At 40.7% G+C, this 18,162-nt stretch overlaps 2 protein-coding genes across 5 annotated transcripts; one reads left to right on the forward strand and one right to left on the reverse strand.

Moving 5' to 3' along the window:
* The first annotated feature begins 1,203 nt into the window (after nt 1–1,203).
* cdc73 (cell division cycle 73, Paf1/RNA polymerase II complex component, homolog (S. cerevisiae)) lies at nt 1,204–17,613 on the forward strand. Its single transcript, XM_034555613.1, has 17 exons — nt 1,204–1,380; nt 2,071–2,176; nt 2,347–2,416; nt 2,543–2,605; nt 2,886–2,938; nt 3,216–3,304; nt 3,523–3,736; nt 4,877–4,975; nt 5,194–5,272; nt 6,561–6,625; nt 12,196–12,253; nt 13,137–13,172; nt 13,332–13,419; nt 14,094–14,255; nt 15,531–15,631; nt 16,444–16,585; nt 16,727–17,613. The coding sequence occupies exons 1-17, from the start codon at nt 1,250–1,252 to the stop codon at nt 16,761–16,763; spliced, it is 1,593 nt and encodes a 530-aa protein (XP_034411504.1). The 5' UTR covers nt 1,204–1,249; the 3' UTR covers nt 16,764–17,613.
* LOC117746472 (beta-1,3-galactosyltransferase 2-like) lies at nt 7,113–10,472 on the reverse strand. 4 transcript variants are annotated; one of them, XM_034555618.1, is made up of 3 exons: nt 10,016–10,472; nt 8,844–8,948; nt 7,113–8,699 (listed from the first exon to the last, which is right to left on the reverse strand). In XM_034555618.1, the coding sequence occupies exon 3, from the start codon at nt 8,688–8,690 to the stop codon at nt 7,548–7,550; it is 1,143 nt and encodes a 380-aa protein (XP_034411509.1). In that variant the 5' UTR covers nt 8,691–8,699; nt 8,844–8,948; nt 10,016–10,472; the 3' UTR covers nt 7,113–7,547. The 4 variants fall into 4 exon arrangements, with proteins under 4 accessions (XP_034411509.1, XP_034411507.1, XP_034411506.1 ...); XM_034555616.1 differs by having other exon boundaries at nt 7,113–8,948; nt 10,016–10,082; nt 10,252–10,275; XM_034555615.1 differs by having other exon boundaries at nt 7,113–8,948; nt 10,016–10,087; nt 10,252–10,274.
* Nucleotides 17,614–18,162: the final 549 nt, after the last annotated feature.

Raw genomic sequence — 18,162 nt, forward strand, 5'->3', positions numbered from 1 at the left:
AAAGGACAAAAGAAAACTATGACATCACTATTATAAAAATACACAAATTCACATACATACACAATGCTGCAAAAAAAAACATACTATACAAGTATTCTCAAATATTACAATTGGCACGTCTCGCGGCCAATAACTCCCGGACAATAACTGTGGACTGAAATTAATCGCACTACGGAAGGAATTTTGCAGGATTATAGTACGTGTCAATGGACCAATTCCTTCGCCCAGGCTTCCCTGAAAGATGGGCTCACAAGTAAAATACCTATATCTACCTTATAAATAGACAGCTGTACCAATGTCTCCACAGCTGGGACTGGTAGTGTGTAGAACTATATTTAATAAAATCATGATTATTTCATTAACCCGGCAGATAAATTTATACATAAGATTTCTTAAAACAGCTTGGAAATTAATAACTCCTGCACACAAACATTTCACTGGCACTACTCCATCTCGGTCTCTTCAGTAATATTCTCATGGCGTCATTATAAGCAGTGCCAAGATGAGAAGTGATAAGACATGATATGTTATTGTATATCATGATGTCAAGAGTTTAAGTGCTTTGATGATTCTCAGTGAGACTCATATCCATTGAACAGTAACTTCCACTCATTGCAAGAGGAACAATGTAAAAGTCAGAATTGTTGAGGCTTAGTGCAACTGTAGGTTTATGTTATGGAGATTTGCTGTTGTCTCTTGTATGTATTTATGGTATGATTTTAGCAGTTGGGATTGGTAGAGAAACCCTGTTCCTCGGCCCTTTATATTTCTTCAAAGAATGAAAAACAAACCGCTTGCAGCTTGGCACCAATTCCTTTTGGAGAAATCCAAGCAAACAACTACAGCAGTGCTTCTTATTTTAGTCAACACTAATTGCTGTAATTGCTGACAGCATTCACTCAACTTGTCCCTCTGGTGTAATTGACATAAAGAGGAATAGATTTCTGACCATGTTACTGTGAAAGATATTTGTCCACACAAAATACTGTCAGTTTCAATGGTAAGACAAGGCACTGGGACTTTACCAGTACTGTTTGCCAGTGTCAACAAACCATCTAATAAATATCAAGAATTACGTTTATCGAGGTCGGATGTTATTTTTCGACCTGGCAAACGTGAAGGAACAATGTGTCTTGTGGCTGCTCTGACATGCGGTCTAGAAAGTTTTAAACAGATCAGGCATCGCGCGAGGCGACATGATGTTGATAACTGGGGGCCTTGCAAACACACTACATCAAGACAAGTGAAGATGGCGGATGTGTTGAGTGTTCTCCGTCAGTATAACATCCAGAAAAAAGAAATCGTCGCTAAAGGAAATGAAGTTATATTTGGAGAGTTCTCTTGGCCGAAAAATGTGAAGACCAACTACATAATCTGGGGGTATGTCAGTGACAAACTGCCTGTGAATGGCCTCTGAAGGCCCGCTGCTGAAGTCCATTAATGCCTTGCGGTGCTGGGAACAGCGGACGGCTCGCTAGCTAGATGCTAAGATGCTAACCTAACTCGACTCCTCGCTGTTGTACTTAAAACTTTAAGCACTCTTTGGTTACTTTGGCGTTATGGGTTCGTATTGTAACAAACCCACGATGCCTCTTTTCTAGCATATACACTTTTCAATTTGTATTCGTTTTAAAACTTTAACGTGTTGTATAGAGATGCACTGCTAGCTAATAGTAATAGTGATGTGATGCTAGCTAACTACTCGGGACGTTACAAATCCTTGAGTCACAGGGGTCCAGCGGATCAAGCAGCTAGACTTCTGCTCATGGTCTCAGTCTTGACTAAAACAGCTTTCAAAAGCAAACTGTGCTAATGTAACGCTGCAGAAGGATTACGTTAGTCGGTAGATCAACGTCAACCGGTTGATACTTCTGCGTTAATTTCAGATCCAGAGTTTCGTTACTTTGAGCAGGTAATATAACGTACGTTATATTTACTTCATATTACAGACTTGTGCACTTTAAATTAACTTCATTGTGCAACCTGGAGCAGTTTAGTCATATGCGATGAAATAACGTTGAGATTTGAGTGTTTTATCGTTTGTTTTATTGCTTGTGTTTCTACCCTCAGTACTGGCAAAGAGGGCCAACCCAAAGAGTACTATACGTTGGACTCTATCTTGTTCTTGCTCAACAATGTGCATCTTACACATCCATCCTATGTGCGAAGAGCTGCTGTAAGTGACTGGAGTAACTATCAGAGTGCCATAACCTGTCAGTTTCATTATTATTTGAGGATAATCTATTATTTCATCCACCTTTTCTGTCTCACGAAGCATTTTTTTAGTGTTTTTCCTCAAATGCCATGAAAGTGTTTTTAGGTGACATGCTTTTATGTTGTTGTTAGACTGAGAACATCCCTGTTGTCAGACGACCTGATCGAAAAGGCTTGCTGTCATATCTCAATGGCGAGATTTGTAAGTAACACTTTCTAATTTGTTTTGATTGACTAAAACATTATGAAAGCTTTCAGGAGTAGCCTAGCTGTAGTTGATCTAATTGGTAATTTATTAATGCAATTTTCTAATTTTGTCTTTTCACAGCCTCATCGACAAGTATTGACAGAAGTGCACCTATAGAAATAGGTTTGCAAAGGCCAACACAAGGTAATCTTGCATCCATATTTGTTGCATGAAGTTTGAAGAGCTATTTTCACCTGCAGTAATAATTGTTGTTTAGATTCTTTGTTCTTGAAATCTTGACAACAACTTAATAAATTGTATCTTCTGCTATCTGTTATGTGTTAATCCTGCAAGCGGATCATGTTTTCACAGATATTTTCTATTAAAGGGGTCGTAGTAAGTAGTTCAGAGGTAGTGGGCAGGAAAGTTGGTACCGACTTTGTGCTGTTAATGAATACCACTGTTCTGCTTCTTTTTCTTTTAGTAAAAAGAGCAGCTGATGAAGTATCTTCTGAAGCCAAAAAACCCAGGATTGAGGTAAATTGACATAAAATATCTTCCACTAAAAGTTTTTAACACTATACTCACACATGTTAGTCAATGCAGCTCTGGAGCATTTACTCTTTGAGTTATTTGATTCTCCACTTGGAAATGGTCTCTGTGTACATTTTGTAATACATTAAATGCATTTAGTTGTAGTTAAAAACAACCCACACAATTGTTGTGGCCAACCTGGCAAATCACAGGGCTCAGATATTGCATCTCATTTTATTTAGCAATTTGCTAATGGTGTGCACACTGCTTTCCTCTTCAGGATGAGGAACGAGTGCGATTGGATAAGGAGCGTCTGGCTGCCCGTCTGGAGGGTCACAAAGAGGGCATTGTGCAGACCGACCAGATCAGGTATAATGATAATCTACATACTGTGCATTCGGTATGAGGCAATAATCTAATCTTGATAAATTCACCATTGAGATAAGTTCTGATTTTTATTCAACATTCCAGTGTCAAGTGATCAATATTTATCTGATCGCTGGATGTCCTGTTTTACTGTATAATGACACTCTCAGACCAGTTAATTGAAGCCGTGAGTTGTTCAAATGATCCTAACTTTTCTTCAGATCACTGTCTGAGGCCATGTCAGTGGAGAAAATCGCGGCCATCAAAGCCAAGATTATGGCTAAGAAACGTTCCACCATTAAAACAGATCTGGATGAAGACATAACTCTGAAGCAGAGAAGCTTTGTGGATGCTGAGGTGGACGTCACCAGAGATATTGTCAGCAGAGAGAGAGTTTGGAGGACCAGGACAACCATTCTTCAGAGCACTGGAAAGGTCAGAGTCCACTTCAAGATAATGATTCACATTGGTATTTCAAACGCTGTTCTTTCTCTCTTGGCAGCAATACGTTGCATTTCCTAAATTGTCAGACTGTCCCTTCAAATACCTCTGTTGAATTACCATGTAAATGTGAGAATGTTCTTGTATTCTTACCTGCACATTGGATTAATATCATACATTGATTTCTGTCTTGACAGGGTTTAATGATTAATGAATAAAGTCTGAACATTATATTTTATGTCAGGAAAGCATTGTTGTAGTGACCGTTTGTGTGATTTAAAGAGGATTCATTTGAAACATTTAGATCTCAACTCAAGACCACCTTACTCTACATACCTGAGCTCTAAAGCAGCTGTCCTATTTGACCAAAACTGCTGAATTCCCTGGGACAATGGCCTTGAGTGTGGGAAATGCTTCAAGACATTCCAACTGTGTAAATACCTTGTGTAGTGAGGTTACATTTTTAGCCACTAGATGGCAGCAATAGAATGAATTTGAACCCTGTTTGTATTTACTCTAAAAAAGTTTTTCACTGGGCCACTGAAGGACTTTGAGTGTTCCTCTCAAAACCATTATACTGTTGAGTGGCTTTATGCTTTGAGAAATTACTCTGGCAGCCTATAAATCGCTTTCCAAATATAATGTGTGCACCAAGATTTGTTATGTTTTAGCCTTTCATTCTTTATAAGTTGGGCATTTCTCACACCTAAATATTGTGCTTGTTTAAACCCTTTGAAAAAGACAACTTTAGTTTGTTTTCACAATGTCACATCTCTGTGTTATGTTCCACTGCCATGGTACATAAGGCTGATGTTATGTCGTAAGACATATGATTCTGTTACGGTTAATTTGTTGCCAGAAGATTCTTTAGTTTTAGACTGAACTCTAATATATTGGTAGATGCCACATTACAGTGTATTCAATGTTTTCTTATGTAATATTAAATAGGAACCATGAAAGCACATAGTAATTACTATGCAAATGTTAAGACAGTTCTAATGGCAGTTTTATCTATCTGTTTACATCGAAGCCTTTAGGTCGGGACCCTAAACCTTAGTGGTGTTCACCAAATGATGGTCATTTTGTGTAAGCATGCTGAACTCATCATACCTTATCTGTATTGCTCCTCTGCAGAACTTCTCCAAGAACATCTTCGCCATCCTTCAGTCCGTGAAAGCCAGAGAAGAAGGGCGAGCACCGGAGCAGAGACCAGCACAGAATACTACTCAAGTGGTGAGAGCGGAATTCTGTTTGCTCTGTTTGTTTGTTCATTTATTTTTTTATTTGTGTGTCTCTCAAAATTAACTGGAAGGTTGTATGTAGTTATTTATAACTACATATAACTGTCTTAGCTCATTAAATGCAACGGCTAATGACCATTACAGTTTTGACTAAGCGGTGTTCTGACCGGTATGTAACTTAAGGAATTGTTTGTTTCATGTTGTTTCCAGGACCCGTCCCAAAGGAACAAGCAGCCGGTCCCAGCTGCTTACAACAGATACGATCAGGAGCGATTCAAAGGAAAAGAGGGTGAGCTTCTGCAGAAAATCTTAATTTGGAAGGTTTAACATTTAAAAAAAAAAATTGTTTTAAGTATGTTTGTGAGGCATTTAAGGAAAACAGGGTTAACTAAACATTGACTTGTGGTTCAACGAAACTTGGATTTGATTTACCCCATTTACACACGGAATCAATAAACATATGACAATGAGAGGTTTAGATGCACATTGTATTGATAAGACACCTTCAGAAGTGGGCAGGTGAAATAGGAGTAGAGTCTGTACAGAAGCATTGCTTCCAGACACACGCAAGCTTTGCTAACTAATTTACAAATTGATCGCAATAAAATCCATATGACAAGAACGGTTATTAATACTAGAGATGCTCTTATTTGCAGTTTTCTTGGGTAATTCCAATGTATTTATTTTCGTCTGACCTGCCAATTCGAATTTTTGCAAACTCTGATTTTCTTTCTAGAAACTATTATTGGCATCAGGGCTTAAGACACATTTGTTTAACACTGTCCAGAAGAATAATTTCAACCATCCCTCGCCAATGTATCTTTTTACTTTATCACCAATAGTGGTTATTTGCATAAAAACACATTATTCAACTCCATTAGAAAGTAAATTATTGCACTTGTATTTACATACTTTCTTTGATTGAAAATAATCTTGGCATTTGTGGTTTAACTTGCGTATTATAAGATGCTTCACCGTACTTTTAGTAAGATAAACAATGTAATTCCCCCTCTAATGTCTATGTATAACATCTCCTTCAAACAACTATATTTTCTTGCCAAAAAACTAATTTCACAAGATCACATTTGAACATAAGATTTCTCAGACACTTTTTTGTTAATTCCTCGGGCTTCTCAATAGCTGGAACAATCTTTTAGAAAAATTCGCATAGTTGAGTGTTTCAGTTGCTGTGCCACTGTTGCCGGTGTCAGGACCCTGCTCCACTGACACATTTTTCTTTGTGGTAACTGAGCCAACAAGTCTATCCACTGTAAAACTCTGCCATCTAAGGCCTGTGTGAGTCCTGTGGGTCCTGGCCTACACATCATATTCTACAGGCTTAAGAAAACGTGTTTTTTGCAACACATGCAGTCATATCACATCGTCAGCTCTCAGAGCAACAGGGATTATCCTCTCTGCACTTTTGATTCCATTTGTAATAGGGATTCTACTTTTAACAATGACATACAATGAAACATTTGTAGAGATACGGTTGAATTTGGGTATTATATTATATATTATTATACTCTATTGTGTTCTGCCAGTAATCTACAACTTAGCCTGTGTTATTTTCTTAGAAACGGAGGGTTTCAAGATCGATACCATGGGCACATACCACGGCATGACCCTGAAGTCGGTGACGGTAAGAACAAAACCTGGCCGTTTGCTAGTGTTGTAAGAAGACAATTTCACTTTGCAAACTTCCAGTAAATGTTCCATGTATATGTATTGAGATCTGCTAATCAAAGCCTATATGCATATATCAATATCTTGATATGAGACCAGATATTGTCTTAGATTTTGGATATCGTAACATTGCCCAAGTGTCTTTTCTTGCTTTTTAAGGCTGCGTGACAGTATAATTATCTTTATTTCTGAACTTACCATACTGTTCTGGCCATTCTTTTATTAGCCTTTAACCACTTAGTCATTATATTCTTATTGGATTATTATTTATCAAATCTAATTTGTATAAATATGTTGTGAAAGCACCAGTAATGTTTTCTTTTTATAATTTGTAAGGCCGTCTTTAAAGGTGCGTGAAATGGATTTGTCAGGGCCAATATCTCACTCAAGTAATAGTAATTGTGCTACATCCTCAAATGTAGCTGAGTTAATGTTTTCATGTCTTTTGAAATTACTTCATTGACTATTTGATATACATGTGGAACATTTATTGGCACTGTACCCTGTCCACTCTAGTTTTAGAGTAGCCTGTATCTTTAAGGCAGCATATATAAAACACATACAGCAAATCTTACAGTATTACAAAAAAGAACCCTCACAGTGAAACACAGCTTATTCTATTGTAAAATATTATGCGATACATACACTTTCCAGTGTTGTCCAGTGAGTCAGACAAACATTGTTCATCCATTTTGTACAAAATGTTTGACAATAATCGTAAAACACTCATCAGTTTATAGACACACATGTATGTAGAAGTTGTATTGTGTTCCCAAATGGATAACGTTGGGATTAATCCCTTGGTATCAAGTTAAGAACAGAATGAGCTGAGATTTAAATAATTTATTTGTATGCAAGGAAAGTTTAATGATAACAAGTTATTTAGCTGGTCTCTCTCGGTTCATTCTGTTCAAATGTACCCTGCCTGCTCTCAACACGTTTATGCAGGTGTTGCGTTTGTTACTCTGGAGATGATGCCAGTATTTAAGCAGTTCATTGGGATGAAACCCATGTGAAGTTATCAGATGGCTGTACTTGCAGCTGGAATAAGACACCCGCCAGTGGTTGAATAGGAACTCGTTGGGTGGCGGGGTAGGCTCGATCTGGAGCTTCGCCAGGCATATTCCCACATACACATCCTCCAGATGCAATAGGCGGATCCTTAGTGATGCACGATAGATTTTTCCCGCCAGGTCTCCAGAGAAGACATAACCAGTCCCAGAGCAGAAGGTGGGATACTTTTCACCTGGGTACAGCTCAGGAGGCATGTACCACTTGCTGTTTTTGTTTCGGTTTGGCGCAAAGCCTCTCATGTTATTGCCGGTGAAGTAGTTCTTCTTAAGCTTCAGTTCTGGCCGGAGCAGCTTGTAAATAAGGTACTCTGTGTTGAGGAACATATCGCTGTCCGTCTTCATGACATAGCCGGCTTGTGGGCAGTGAATTGCCACCCAGTTCATTCCCATCAATGTCTTTATGGTGAGGTTTTTGTAGGTATCCAGAAAGTCCTGCTGGATGATATCATGATACCTCTGGCTTTCTGCTTCGAGCATCCTTTGCTGTAAAAGTCCCAGCTCGCCCTCATTTCTCCCCAGCAGAAACAGCCGGATGAATCCCAGAGCAGGAGCCACGCTCTCATTCCCCCATGTCTGCCTTATGGCATTTCTTGCCTCCACTTGCCGAGCCTCAGTGGATATCAGCAACACCAAAAATGGTGACGGTCTGCTGTCTGCGCATTTGTTTGGCTCATTGATGACATAAGGGAAAGGCCCTTGGCTTATAGTGACACGAAGGTCTCCCTCTACACTTTGGCTAGTGTTGGCTGCCAGAGTGTTTTCAAAACGTGGGTCTCCCTGAGGAGAGGAGACACCCTCCTCAGGGGAGGTGACGTTAGCATCAGACTTCTGATGAGGAACGATGACAAACCTCCACGCTGAATGTGGCGCGCTCAGGTTCCCTTTGGGTTTGGTGCTATGAAGTTCAGCCCCTCCGTACACCACAGGATAGCCTCTCCACCGGGGCATACCTGTGAACTGAGTCAGCCACACATGGTGAACCAGAAACACCAGTAGACCCAACAGTGAGAGGAGAAGGATGCATTTAGCTGTGTGTGCACAGCAGTGGCGTCGTCTCCACTGCATGATGGGAGGGGGGGTGAATTGCTTAAGGAACTTTACCCCAATAATGATCGCTCATTTGAATCATTTGACACTCGCAGACAGTATTGTTGTCAAAGTTGTAAAAGTGGGAGTCCGCCCTATTGTTTCACGTGTTGTGATTGCCTGGAAGACAGAGGAGGAGAGGGGACATATTTGAGGATGATACGACATGTCACATTTAAGCTGCTGCTGATTTTAAATAAGTACATTTATGGGAAGAGTGTTGCCCTTTGCGACTAACACAGAATGATGACCAGACTGTGTAGTTACCAACAAATCTATGGGGGGGGAGGGGTTATTATAATTTTTGGTTTTATGACGCTCGCCTCTCATTTTCACTGCTCATCAGGCTGCTGTTTTTTTTGTTTTTTATAACGACAGCCAAAGAAAGTACGCGACAAGTTGGTGAACATAGTAAAGCATTTAGCGGCCATATATTTTCTTCAGGGTGGTGAAGTTCAATACAAGAGCTGAAAGGAGAAGATATTTAGGCGTCCAGAAAAACTAAATTATTGCTCTGTAATTGCGTAAATGTGTAAATGCGCAGCTGCGAACAAGATTTATGCATAAAGATCATAAAATATGTACAATAAATTATTCTGCTACCTCCAAAGTGGTATAACAATCTGTCATTACTGGTTTAGGTTAAGTCTTTAGTTTAAACGTCTCCTCTTGAGTCAAGATCAGTGAAGTAATATTATATTATATAGTTGGGGTTCTGGAGTATCGCTCATGCCCCTTTGTTTTCATATGACATTTGTTTCATGTAGTATCATCGTTATTATAGTATACATTTTACAGTGCACATTTAACACAGGTAATTAAACTCGATTATGGACACAACATACATTTCTTTGATTCATTTCCACACAACTCTATCATAATGCTACAATACTAGTTGTACAAACATCTTACACAAGAAAGAAAACTAATCAAAGGTGCAGGCATCTTTAGTATTCAGTGGGGCGGTGTTAGCACAGCAGGCTAATGTAATACAAAAATAAACTGCAGACTACTCTAGAAGTTACTGTTACTGATGACTACTGATTGTTCACTGGACTTTGTTCCATTCGATGTCATCTTCTGTTTAGCTTGTGTTGTTTAAAAATAAACAACTTGTTCTGCTGTCTCAACTCAACGTGCTGCTCTTGAACAGCATCCAGATGAAGAATGGTTATAAACGGACCGACCTGTTTTGGCGTGCTGCTGGCATCCTGAAGTGGAGTGTGGTCTCTAGGTTGTTTCCTGAATTACACACTGCCCTTTGAAGTACCCCAACAAGACAAAGAGGAGTTTGTAAGGGCTGTTGGCTCCTTAGCATGCGAGGACGGAGTCTGTTTCCCTTTCACATCCTCCACACTGCCCATTGTTTTACCAGCATGGCTTATTTAAGTCAGCGTTGTGTGTGTTTGCATTTCAAACTCACCTGTTTTAGTGCTCTTCTCTTTCTGCCATCCATCGTTTTGTAAATGATACCTGCCGATGTTGAAGTTGAAAACTCTGGGGTTACATCCCAGGGTGGAGGAGCGTGAACGTCACGTGGCTCTGAGCAACAGTTCGACCTCGTTGTCGGCTCGAGCTTAAGCAATCTGCGGTCGCTCTTTCCGCCGTTCTGCCGCCGTTCTGCCGCCGCAGTATTTTCTGCAACTAAACCATCTGCCGTGTGTAGAAAGTCTGCGTCCTGTTTACAGCATCACGCGCATGCCCAGTGGACGTGAGTGCGAGTGCACGTGCGACACGCGTTTTCAAACGGCGCTGAATTAAAAAAAACCGATGCTGACACGCGTATTTGTGTAACTGTAGTCCCCTTCAAGAAACTCGTAGCTATCTACCTCAAGCATGCACACGTGTGTGTGTGTGTGTGTCTCTATTTGTGCGCGTGCGTGCGTGCATGGGCAGAACATGTGTCAGAGCTCCCGTGTAGCAGTCTCTCCATCTGCTTTGGCGCATTGTCCCCAGAGACGTGATGCTGCCTCTGGCCAAAGGGAGTAGAGTCAGTGGTTGACAGTTCGCTGCAGCCGTGCGTCCTTTCACTGTCCTCGCTTGTCGTATTGTGTGTATATCAGAGGAGTGGTGGATAGATGTCCGGATGATGCACAAAGCCTTGCATGTCTCCGTTTGTTCAGCATTTCTTCTATTTCAGTGCAGATCCTTTTTTCTTCTTTCTTCTCCCGTTTCCTCTTTGATTCAGAAGCTCTCACATTATTGTCCCTCCCCCCCATGTGCACCTCTCTCTCTCTCTCTCTCTCTCTCTCTCTCTCTCTCTCTCCTCCTTTTTTTGTTTCCAATTTCCTCTTCTCACCCTCCTCGTTCATCCGCCCCCTTGCACTCGTCTCTCTGCTGTCCTTGTGTTGTCTGCGTTGGGGCTAGAGGGGTGAAAGCAGCGGGGGAAGGGGAAGATGAGGAGGAAGCAGCGCTGTGAGTTGTGTGTGTGCGTTCTGAACGGCAGCTCCAGGCTTGGTGGCGGTACGCTCTCCCATCACGTCACGCCGTTTCTGCTGCTGCTGTTGCTGCCTGCTCTGTTAGGGGGGGGGTTGGGCTGCTGACCTATTTGTATTCACGCCCCCTCTCCAGAAAAAGAGGAATAAAGCATTATCTCAATTTCTCGTGCTGCGAAGTAAGCGGAGGCATGTCGGTATCTAATTGAAAGATGTAAATGATGTTACAGCAGTCTCTTGGACAGTGGCACCCAAAAGCCTCTTTAGTTGCATTCTCTCATGTGTTTCCTGACAGTCTCTTGTGTTGGATGATAATTGGAAAATGAATAATTACAGCAATGTGTCTGCTGCGCTCATTCAGCCATGGTGGTCTGCCATGTCATTTTAATTCTACCCCAGTATGAGTGGGAGCTATTTTATTCCCCCAGAGGAGGACAAGCGAATAAGGGTGCTTGTTTTTTTTGCATGTCTGCTCATTGGCAGTCACGACTTATCTTTACGCGCTCAATAAAGGGATACAGTACATTGTTTAAGTTGCTTAACTTGAGGCATTTTAGGTATTTCCGCACACACGCTAACCTCTCAATTTTAATTAAGATTATATCATTTGAAAATGGCAACCGTCTGCTTGTCACTGATGGCGTCAGCTTGTGGTCTTTTCAAAGAAGTGGTGGTTGAAATGCTTCACTGGGCTGGACAGCCACGTGGGGCTCACTGTAATACAACCGGTTGTCGGCCACAGACACACTGCCAGTGGCACAAGAGCTGATGGACAGCTTTGTGTGTCGTTTCTGTGTGCGAGTAAAATCAACTTGGGCTGAATCAATTGCCTAGACATCTGGTGATCAATTAATCATGCAGGTAATTTAACAGTTGGTCTAATGCAAAGTACATTTATTAATACTCCCCTTGGATGTTGTCGTGTGTTCCAGGAAGGAGCATCTGCCCGGAAGGCCCAGACCCCGGCGCTGCAGCCTGTCCCTCGTCCAGGTCGGTGATACATTTGACAAATCCAAGTACATTCATGCATTCTTCTGCTTACATTGTCATACAATGTTTTTGTAAAGGGCGTTGGAGTGCTAATATTGTTCCTTTTTTGTTTTAGGGTGAGAAGAATATTTAGGAACTTTTGTAGTTGTGATCAGTCTTAGGAAGACATCTTCGACATAATAAAGATATGTGCCAAGCAGGGTATCTTTCCGTTAACTCGTCACAAATTCGCCCAAAATGTTATGTTTCATCCTCCCCAATTAAATTTGGAATAATGTGACATCAGTAAGATGGAGCCCTGCTGCCAAGTGCGGCTGGGTGATATGGCCAAAAAAAAACATGTCACTTGGGGGGGTGAAAAGTGAAAGTCTTGTTTCCCATGCTTTGGGATGTGACGCAACTCGATGGTTTCATACTCTTACTTAATTTTTGGCTTTGAACTAGCAATGCTTCCACTTTTACTCACCAACCGAGACAAATTACAAAGAACTTGAGCATAAAACGTCTTCTTCTGCCATGACCATACCATAGGAAAATATGAACATGTTTTCTGGATGAATTGTCCTCTAAAAGGGACTTTTGTTTGGAGAGAAGAATCCCATGTCTGTTCACTCTTTAAATACAACCCCAAGATGCTCTTTTTGGAGGGCGGGGGGGAGGAGGATATGTGAGAATACAACAAACACATCAGTCTTGTTTGTTGTAAATGACGACTAGACTGGTTGACTGGCGTATTTTCTAGTAACAGACCTGAAACAGGAGAACAGTAAAGCGGTTTCATCGAGGATCATTTGTATTTGTATCATTATTTACCTCGATGAAATATAGTCTCAATATGTGTTTATTTGAACATTCACTTTGAAAATGTTTCTATTCCCTCTAGTTTCACAAGCCAGACCTCCACCGAACCAGAAGAAAGGTACGTTGCTTTTACTCAGTTAAATTTGTGGCAATCATATAAAATACAGTTTCTAGACTTTATGTAATGTATTAATTAATGTTATTTGTTTGTTTGTTTATTAATTAATTAATTGTCTTTCCAGCACTGCCTGTTTTTAACTTTCATGACTCTCTACAGGATCCCGGACACCCATCGTCATCATCCCCGCTGCCACCACCTCGCTCATCACAATGCTCAACGCTAAGGATCTTCTCCAGGATCTTAAGTATGTGTGCTTTTTGCCAATTTCTCTCCCTATTATTATAGTTTAATGAAAGATACTTAGGCCTAAAATGTTACAAAAATAAAAGGATTAAAAAAAGCTCTTAAAACCAACGGGCCGCGTGTGATCCAGGCGCTGAACTTAACTGAGCTGTGTCTGGACACGTATACATACTGTATACTCATAACCTAAAGAACGTAGACCCCAAGTTAACAATATATAAGCTTAAGCTGTCTAAATAAGGTTGGCCAGATGTAAGCATGTAGCTTTTGGCTCCTTGAGGTTGAAACTTGAGGTTAAAATATCAGATTAATCTTACTTAAAAATATGTACGGTTATTTAAATATATGTACTCATTTGCAAGCTCATCTACTACACGAGTAGAGCCACAAGTCTAACTGTATGCAATGCTGGATAAATTTGAGCAAGTAAAATCAATAAAAAGCCATTATAAGAATAATATAAAAAGTGTGCAGGTGAAGTGTGTCCGTGACTGCGACAGGCCTCGGAAATGTCTTTGAAGGGAAAAGTGTTTTTGTTTTTGTGCATTGGTTTCCCATTAATTCAGTGCTACTGGGTAACACATTTAGTAATTCAATGATCAAGAAACGGCATTTCTATTTGCATCTTTCTCATCTATTCCAACATCGCGTATATCTTTTTTTCTACTGTACCAGGTTCGTCACGCCAGAAGAGAAGAAGAAGCAGGGCATACAGCGCGATAACGAGGTTCTGCTTCAGAGGCGCAAAGACCAGATCCAGCCTGGAGGCGCGACGCTGAGTGTCACTGTGCCTTACCGTATCATTGATCAGCCACTTAAACTGGCCCCACAGGACTGGTGAGCATTTCCAATGAAATGTTGTATTCACATGATTTATGTGCACTCTTCTTTTAACTGCATTTGCTCCACTGCTGCTGTTTGGCTAGAAAGACGCAACAAACTAAATATATCTCTATAAATACATTTATGATCAAATTGGCGCATGTTCTGTGAGGCTTGTAATGCGTTTTAGAAACATCACCTGCACGTCAGATATGAACACATGATGCTCAGACGGCGCTGGCTAATATTGCATACCTAGCTGGCGTAATCACAGTTATCAATCATGACTCCACACCATCTTTTTTTACGTCATCAAATTCCTATTAACTCCTATCATTTATGACCTAAACTGCATAATCACAAGAGGGGCACGGAGACATTTTGACACCAGAAGATTAATATTTTCACATTTCTGTTATAATCTAGTCGGCACACAATTCTGGTCTCTTTGAGGGGAGAGGGTTGTGTTTTCTCCTCTGTTTCTTTTTTATTTCTTTTCTCAGTTATATTTCCTTTTATATTCAAACATTTGCGATAAGTGAGCACGGCCTTAACTCCTGTCGTCGTCAGGGTGGCAGTTTGGTGTGTGTCACCCCAGGGTTATTAACATTAATATTATATTAGAATAGTGGATCTCTAATTAAGATTAAAATGTCAACCGTCTGTACACCATACAGCACCAAGTGCATGGAATATAGAAACAATGCTGTTCAAAGATGTACGCATAATGTCACTCATTGATCATAACATGATATCAGGCAGTTAGTATTCATGGCAGCTGGTGGAGTTTGTATCCAACCGTGTAACAAAAGCCGCAGTTGCACCAAGAAGTTCCCGATCATTTTAGTCCAGGGACTACTTTTAATTAAAATGTTCCCCTTTTTTTTTGTTTCCGTCATGGTTGTAAGACGAGACTGAGGGCTAAGCGCCCAGTTCAGGGTGCCTTCCCGGTTCATTGTAACAACATGCTGGGAAAAACATAATTGGTTGGTAAATCCGTTTGTCTTGTAAAGTGAACTAATGAAATGAAAATGAAATTAAGTTACTCAACAGTAAATCATCTGAGTGTTTGATGGTGATTTATTTGTTCTTTAGAACGTAACCTCCGTGAAACAATCAGAAAATGACTTTCTTTTATTGGTCTTTGCGGTCCAAATGCAATGTGTTCCTCAAAAGGTTCCCGGCCCCTTGGGAAAGTTCCTGCGTTAGAACAATGGCTCAAAATGTCTCCTCACCACAACCACAACAACAACAACAACAACAACAGCCAATGCATGTGTCTTCCTGCAGGGATCGAGTGGTGGCTGTGTTTGTGCAGGGTCCTGCCTGGCAGTTCAAAGGCTGGCCGTGGCTGCTGCCTGATGGATCTCCTGTCGACATCTTTGCCAAAAGTGAGTAATGAGGTCTGAAGAGTTCTTTCAGAATTTGTTACCATACTGTAACTATGTATCGAACATAACTCAACATTAGCAACAACAAGCTGATGTCTAGAGTGGCCTCAATATTGAAATGATTTGTAGCTTGACTGGTGATTGGTCCGGTGTATTTGTGTCCCACCTTTCATACAGTCCCATAGAAAACAATCATATCTATACTAGTATCTATACAGTGTTTAGTTGCTTCAGACAAAGCTCAAGTCAACACCTGTTTTTATATTTGATAGATTTTTCATATCCTACTTAAGCTTTCATAATGTGCATGGACCTGATCAGAATGCAATCAGAGCAACTATTTTGATGATTGTTTGAGTCGCCTAATTTCATGCAAAACGATTTTCTGTTTTACCGGATTAGAAATTTAATATCTTGTGGTTTTGGATTGTTGATCAGACAAAACAAGACATTTAAGAATGTCACCTTGAACTAAAGAATTTGTTTAATCATTTTTGCCATTTTCTGACTGTTATAGCCCCAATATCGAATCGATATTGGGGCTATAACTTTGGAAGAAAGAAAACAAATACAACGTTGGTTCAACCTACACAGGCCGGATGTGAAAGTTCTGTGTCGCAATTAAATCAAGCTGGAATTATCTGCTTAGTAAAGTAAAAAAAAAAAAAAACATTCAATCTATGATTTCTTGCCATAATTGACTGAAAAAATGTGCTGGTTGACGGTGGCATACAAGTGCTGCTTGTTTATTTCTGCCCTCAAACCAGATTCATCCATATTAATGTGTGCATGCATGTATGTTTCCCTTCCAGTCCGAGCCTTTCATTTGAAGTATGACGAAGCGAAGATAGATCCCAATGTGCAGAAGTGGGATGTGACCGTCCTGGAGCTGAGCCGTCACAGGCGTCATCTGGACCGACCCGTCTTCCTGCACTTTTGGGAAACCGTGGACAGGTCCGTCTTTTATTATTTTTGCATGTTTATGTGTGCCCATCTCTCTACTGTTACTTATTATTCAGCTGTTTGAATGAAGTTGATTAAGACGATGGCTCTGCACAAACTCACCACTCTTCCTTTCTCTTTCACATTCATCAGATACTTGGTGAAACACAAACCTCACCTCAGGTTCTGAGCCCAGATCAGAGCGTCTCGGAAGATCCTGCAAATGAATTCTTCGACCCCTCCGACTGTCCTCGGTCCACCTCTTGCAGACGTAGCCCCCTTTAATTGCAGATGCCATCCCATATTCCAACATGATCCCCACTTTGACAGGAGAAGGAGAACACAGTATCCAGTGGACCTCCTCCAACACGTCCTGGAGGACTCCTCATGCAATGCGCTGGATATGTCGCTCTGGACACTGGAGAGGAGATCGAGGGGATGTTTTTGTTGTAAATGTTTTCTAATGTTTTCATGTAGTACCAAAAAATACCAAAATATGTTTTATATTAAAAAATGCAATATACTGTGGAAACAATTCAAATGCGATGTTAAGCAACATGATGGGGTCGAAGGGAGAGGAGGTTTTCATGTATGCCGACGATAAGAAGAACGGGCTTTTGAATGATATTGAATTGAATTTTTTGAATTAAGCTCAGAACTGTTTAGATTGAAAGAAACGTGGAGATGACTCTTGGTACAAACAAAATGACCACTGAGGTTGAGGAAAGACTTCCTTCACGCTTATCTTTTGTTTTCTTTTGGGTGTTTGTGTACATATATGATACGATGGAACCTGTTGAATCCAAAGCTCTTTGAGCCGAGAGATGCAGGTAAGTGATGTTAATACGACTCTGCGAGAGGAGGCAGTCAGTTCATGGCTCAGTGTTTTGGACGGATCAGCACATCTCTTGGTCATGCAATGGCCATGTTAAAGTCTTCTTTTTCTTCTTTGTTGGTGTTGTGCTAGAGGAGAAACATTATGGAAAGTATTGCTTTAAGTCGTCACGTTAAATTGACAATAAAGCTTCCAGAGAAACAAATATCTGTGCACTGCCTATTATAGATAGGTGTTCCTTTTTAATTCACCACCCCCCCCCCCCCCCCCCCTCCTGTAGTTTTATTTGATAGTAAAAGAATGAATGTATGTGAAGGTGACCCAATGGAGAAGAGTCCCTTCTTAAGGGGTCCAGAAACGAGTCCACCAACTATGCCTGAGCTGAATCAAGCTGTAAACTCAACATTGACATCATCTTTAAAGACACTATTCTGTACTTGTTAGTAAACAACAGTTGCTTTCTGAATAATGAATATACAAGTTGTCACGTCAAAACTATTCATCCGATTTGACGTGACAATCCAGGATGTTCATCTCGAGGCAGTTTTGATTCATAGTTTCACAGAATGTATTTGCAACTTGATATCAGCGCTTTAACAATTAGCCTTTTGGTGTTGTGGGATTACGTCACCAGCCAGGGAGGCCCATAGTTCCCATCACGACCCCGGGGGAACGGACTGGCTGGTGGCCGTCGGCCTCCCACTGTCTGCTGCTGCCGGCCCGGTTGACCCGGAGCTCTTTCTGCTGCTCAAAG

Source organism: Cyclopterus lumpus, chromosome 17, assembly GCF_009769545.1.
Source record: "Cyclopterus lumpus isolate fCycLum1 chromosome 17, fCycLum1.pri, whole genome shotgun sequence".
NCBI classification, from domain to species: Eukaryota; Metazoa; Chordata; class Actinopteri; order Perciformes; family Cyclopteridae; genus Cyclopterus; species Cyclopterus lumpus.

Bases quoted from the DNA above. Each gene is read 5' to 3' on its own strand.
- cdc73 (XM_034555613.1), top strand. From the start codon at position 1,250: ATGGCGGATGTGTTGAGTGTTCTCCGTCAGTATAACATCCAGAAAAAA. The intron at 1,381-2,070 runs GTATGTCAGTGA...TTCTACCCTCAG, and splicing joins ACCAACTACATAATCTGGGG to TACTGGCAAAGAGGGCCAAC. The intron at 2,417-2,542 runs GTAAGTAACACT...GTCTTTTCACAG, and splicing joins ATATCTCAATGGCGAGATTT to CCTCATCGACAAGTATTGAC.
- LOC117746472 (XM_034555617.1), bottom strand. From the start codon at position 8,807: ATGCAGTGGAGACGACGCCACTGCTGTGCACACACAGCTAAATGCATC.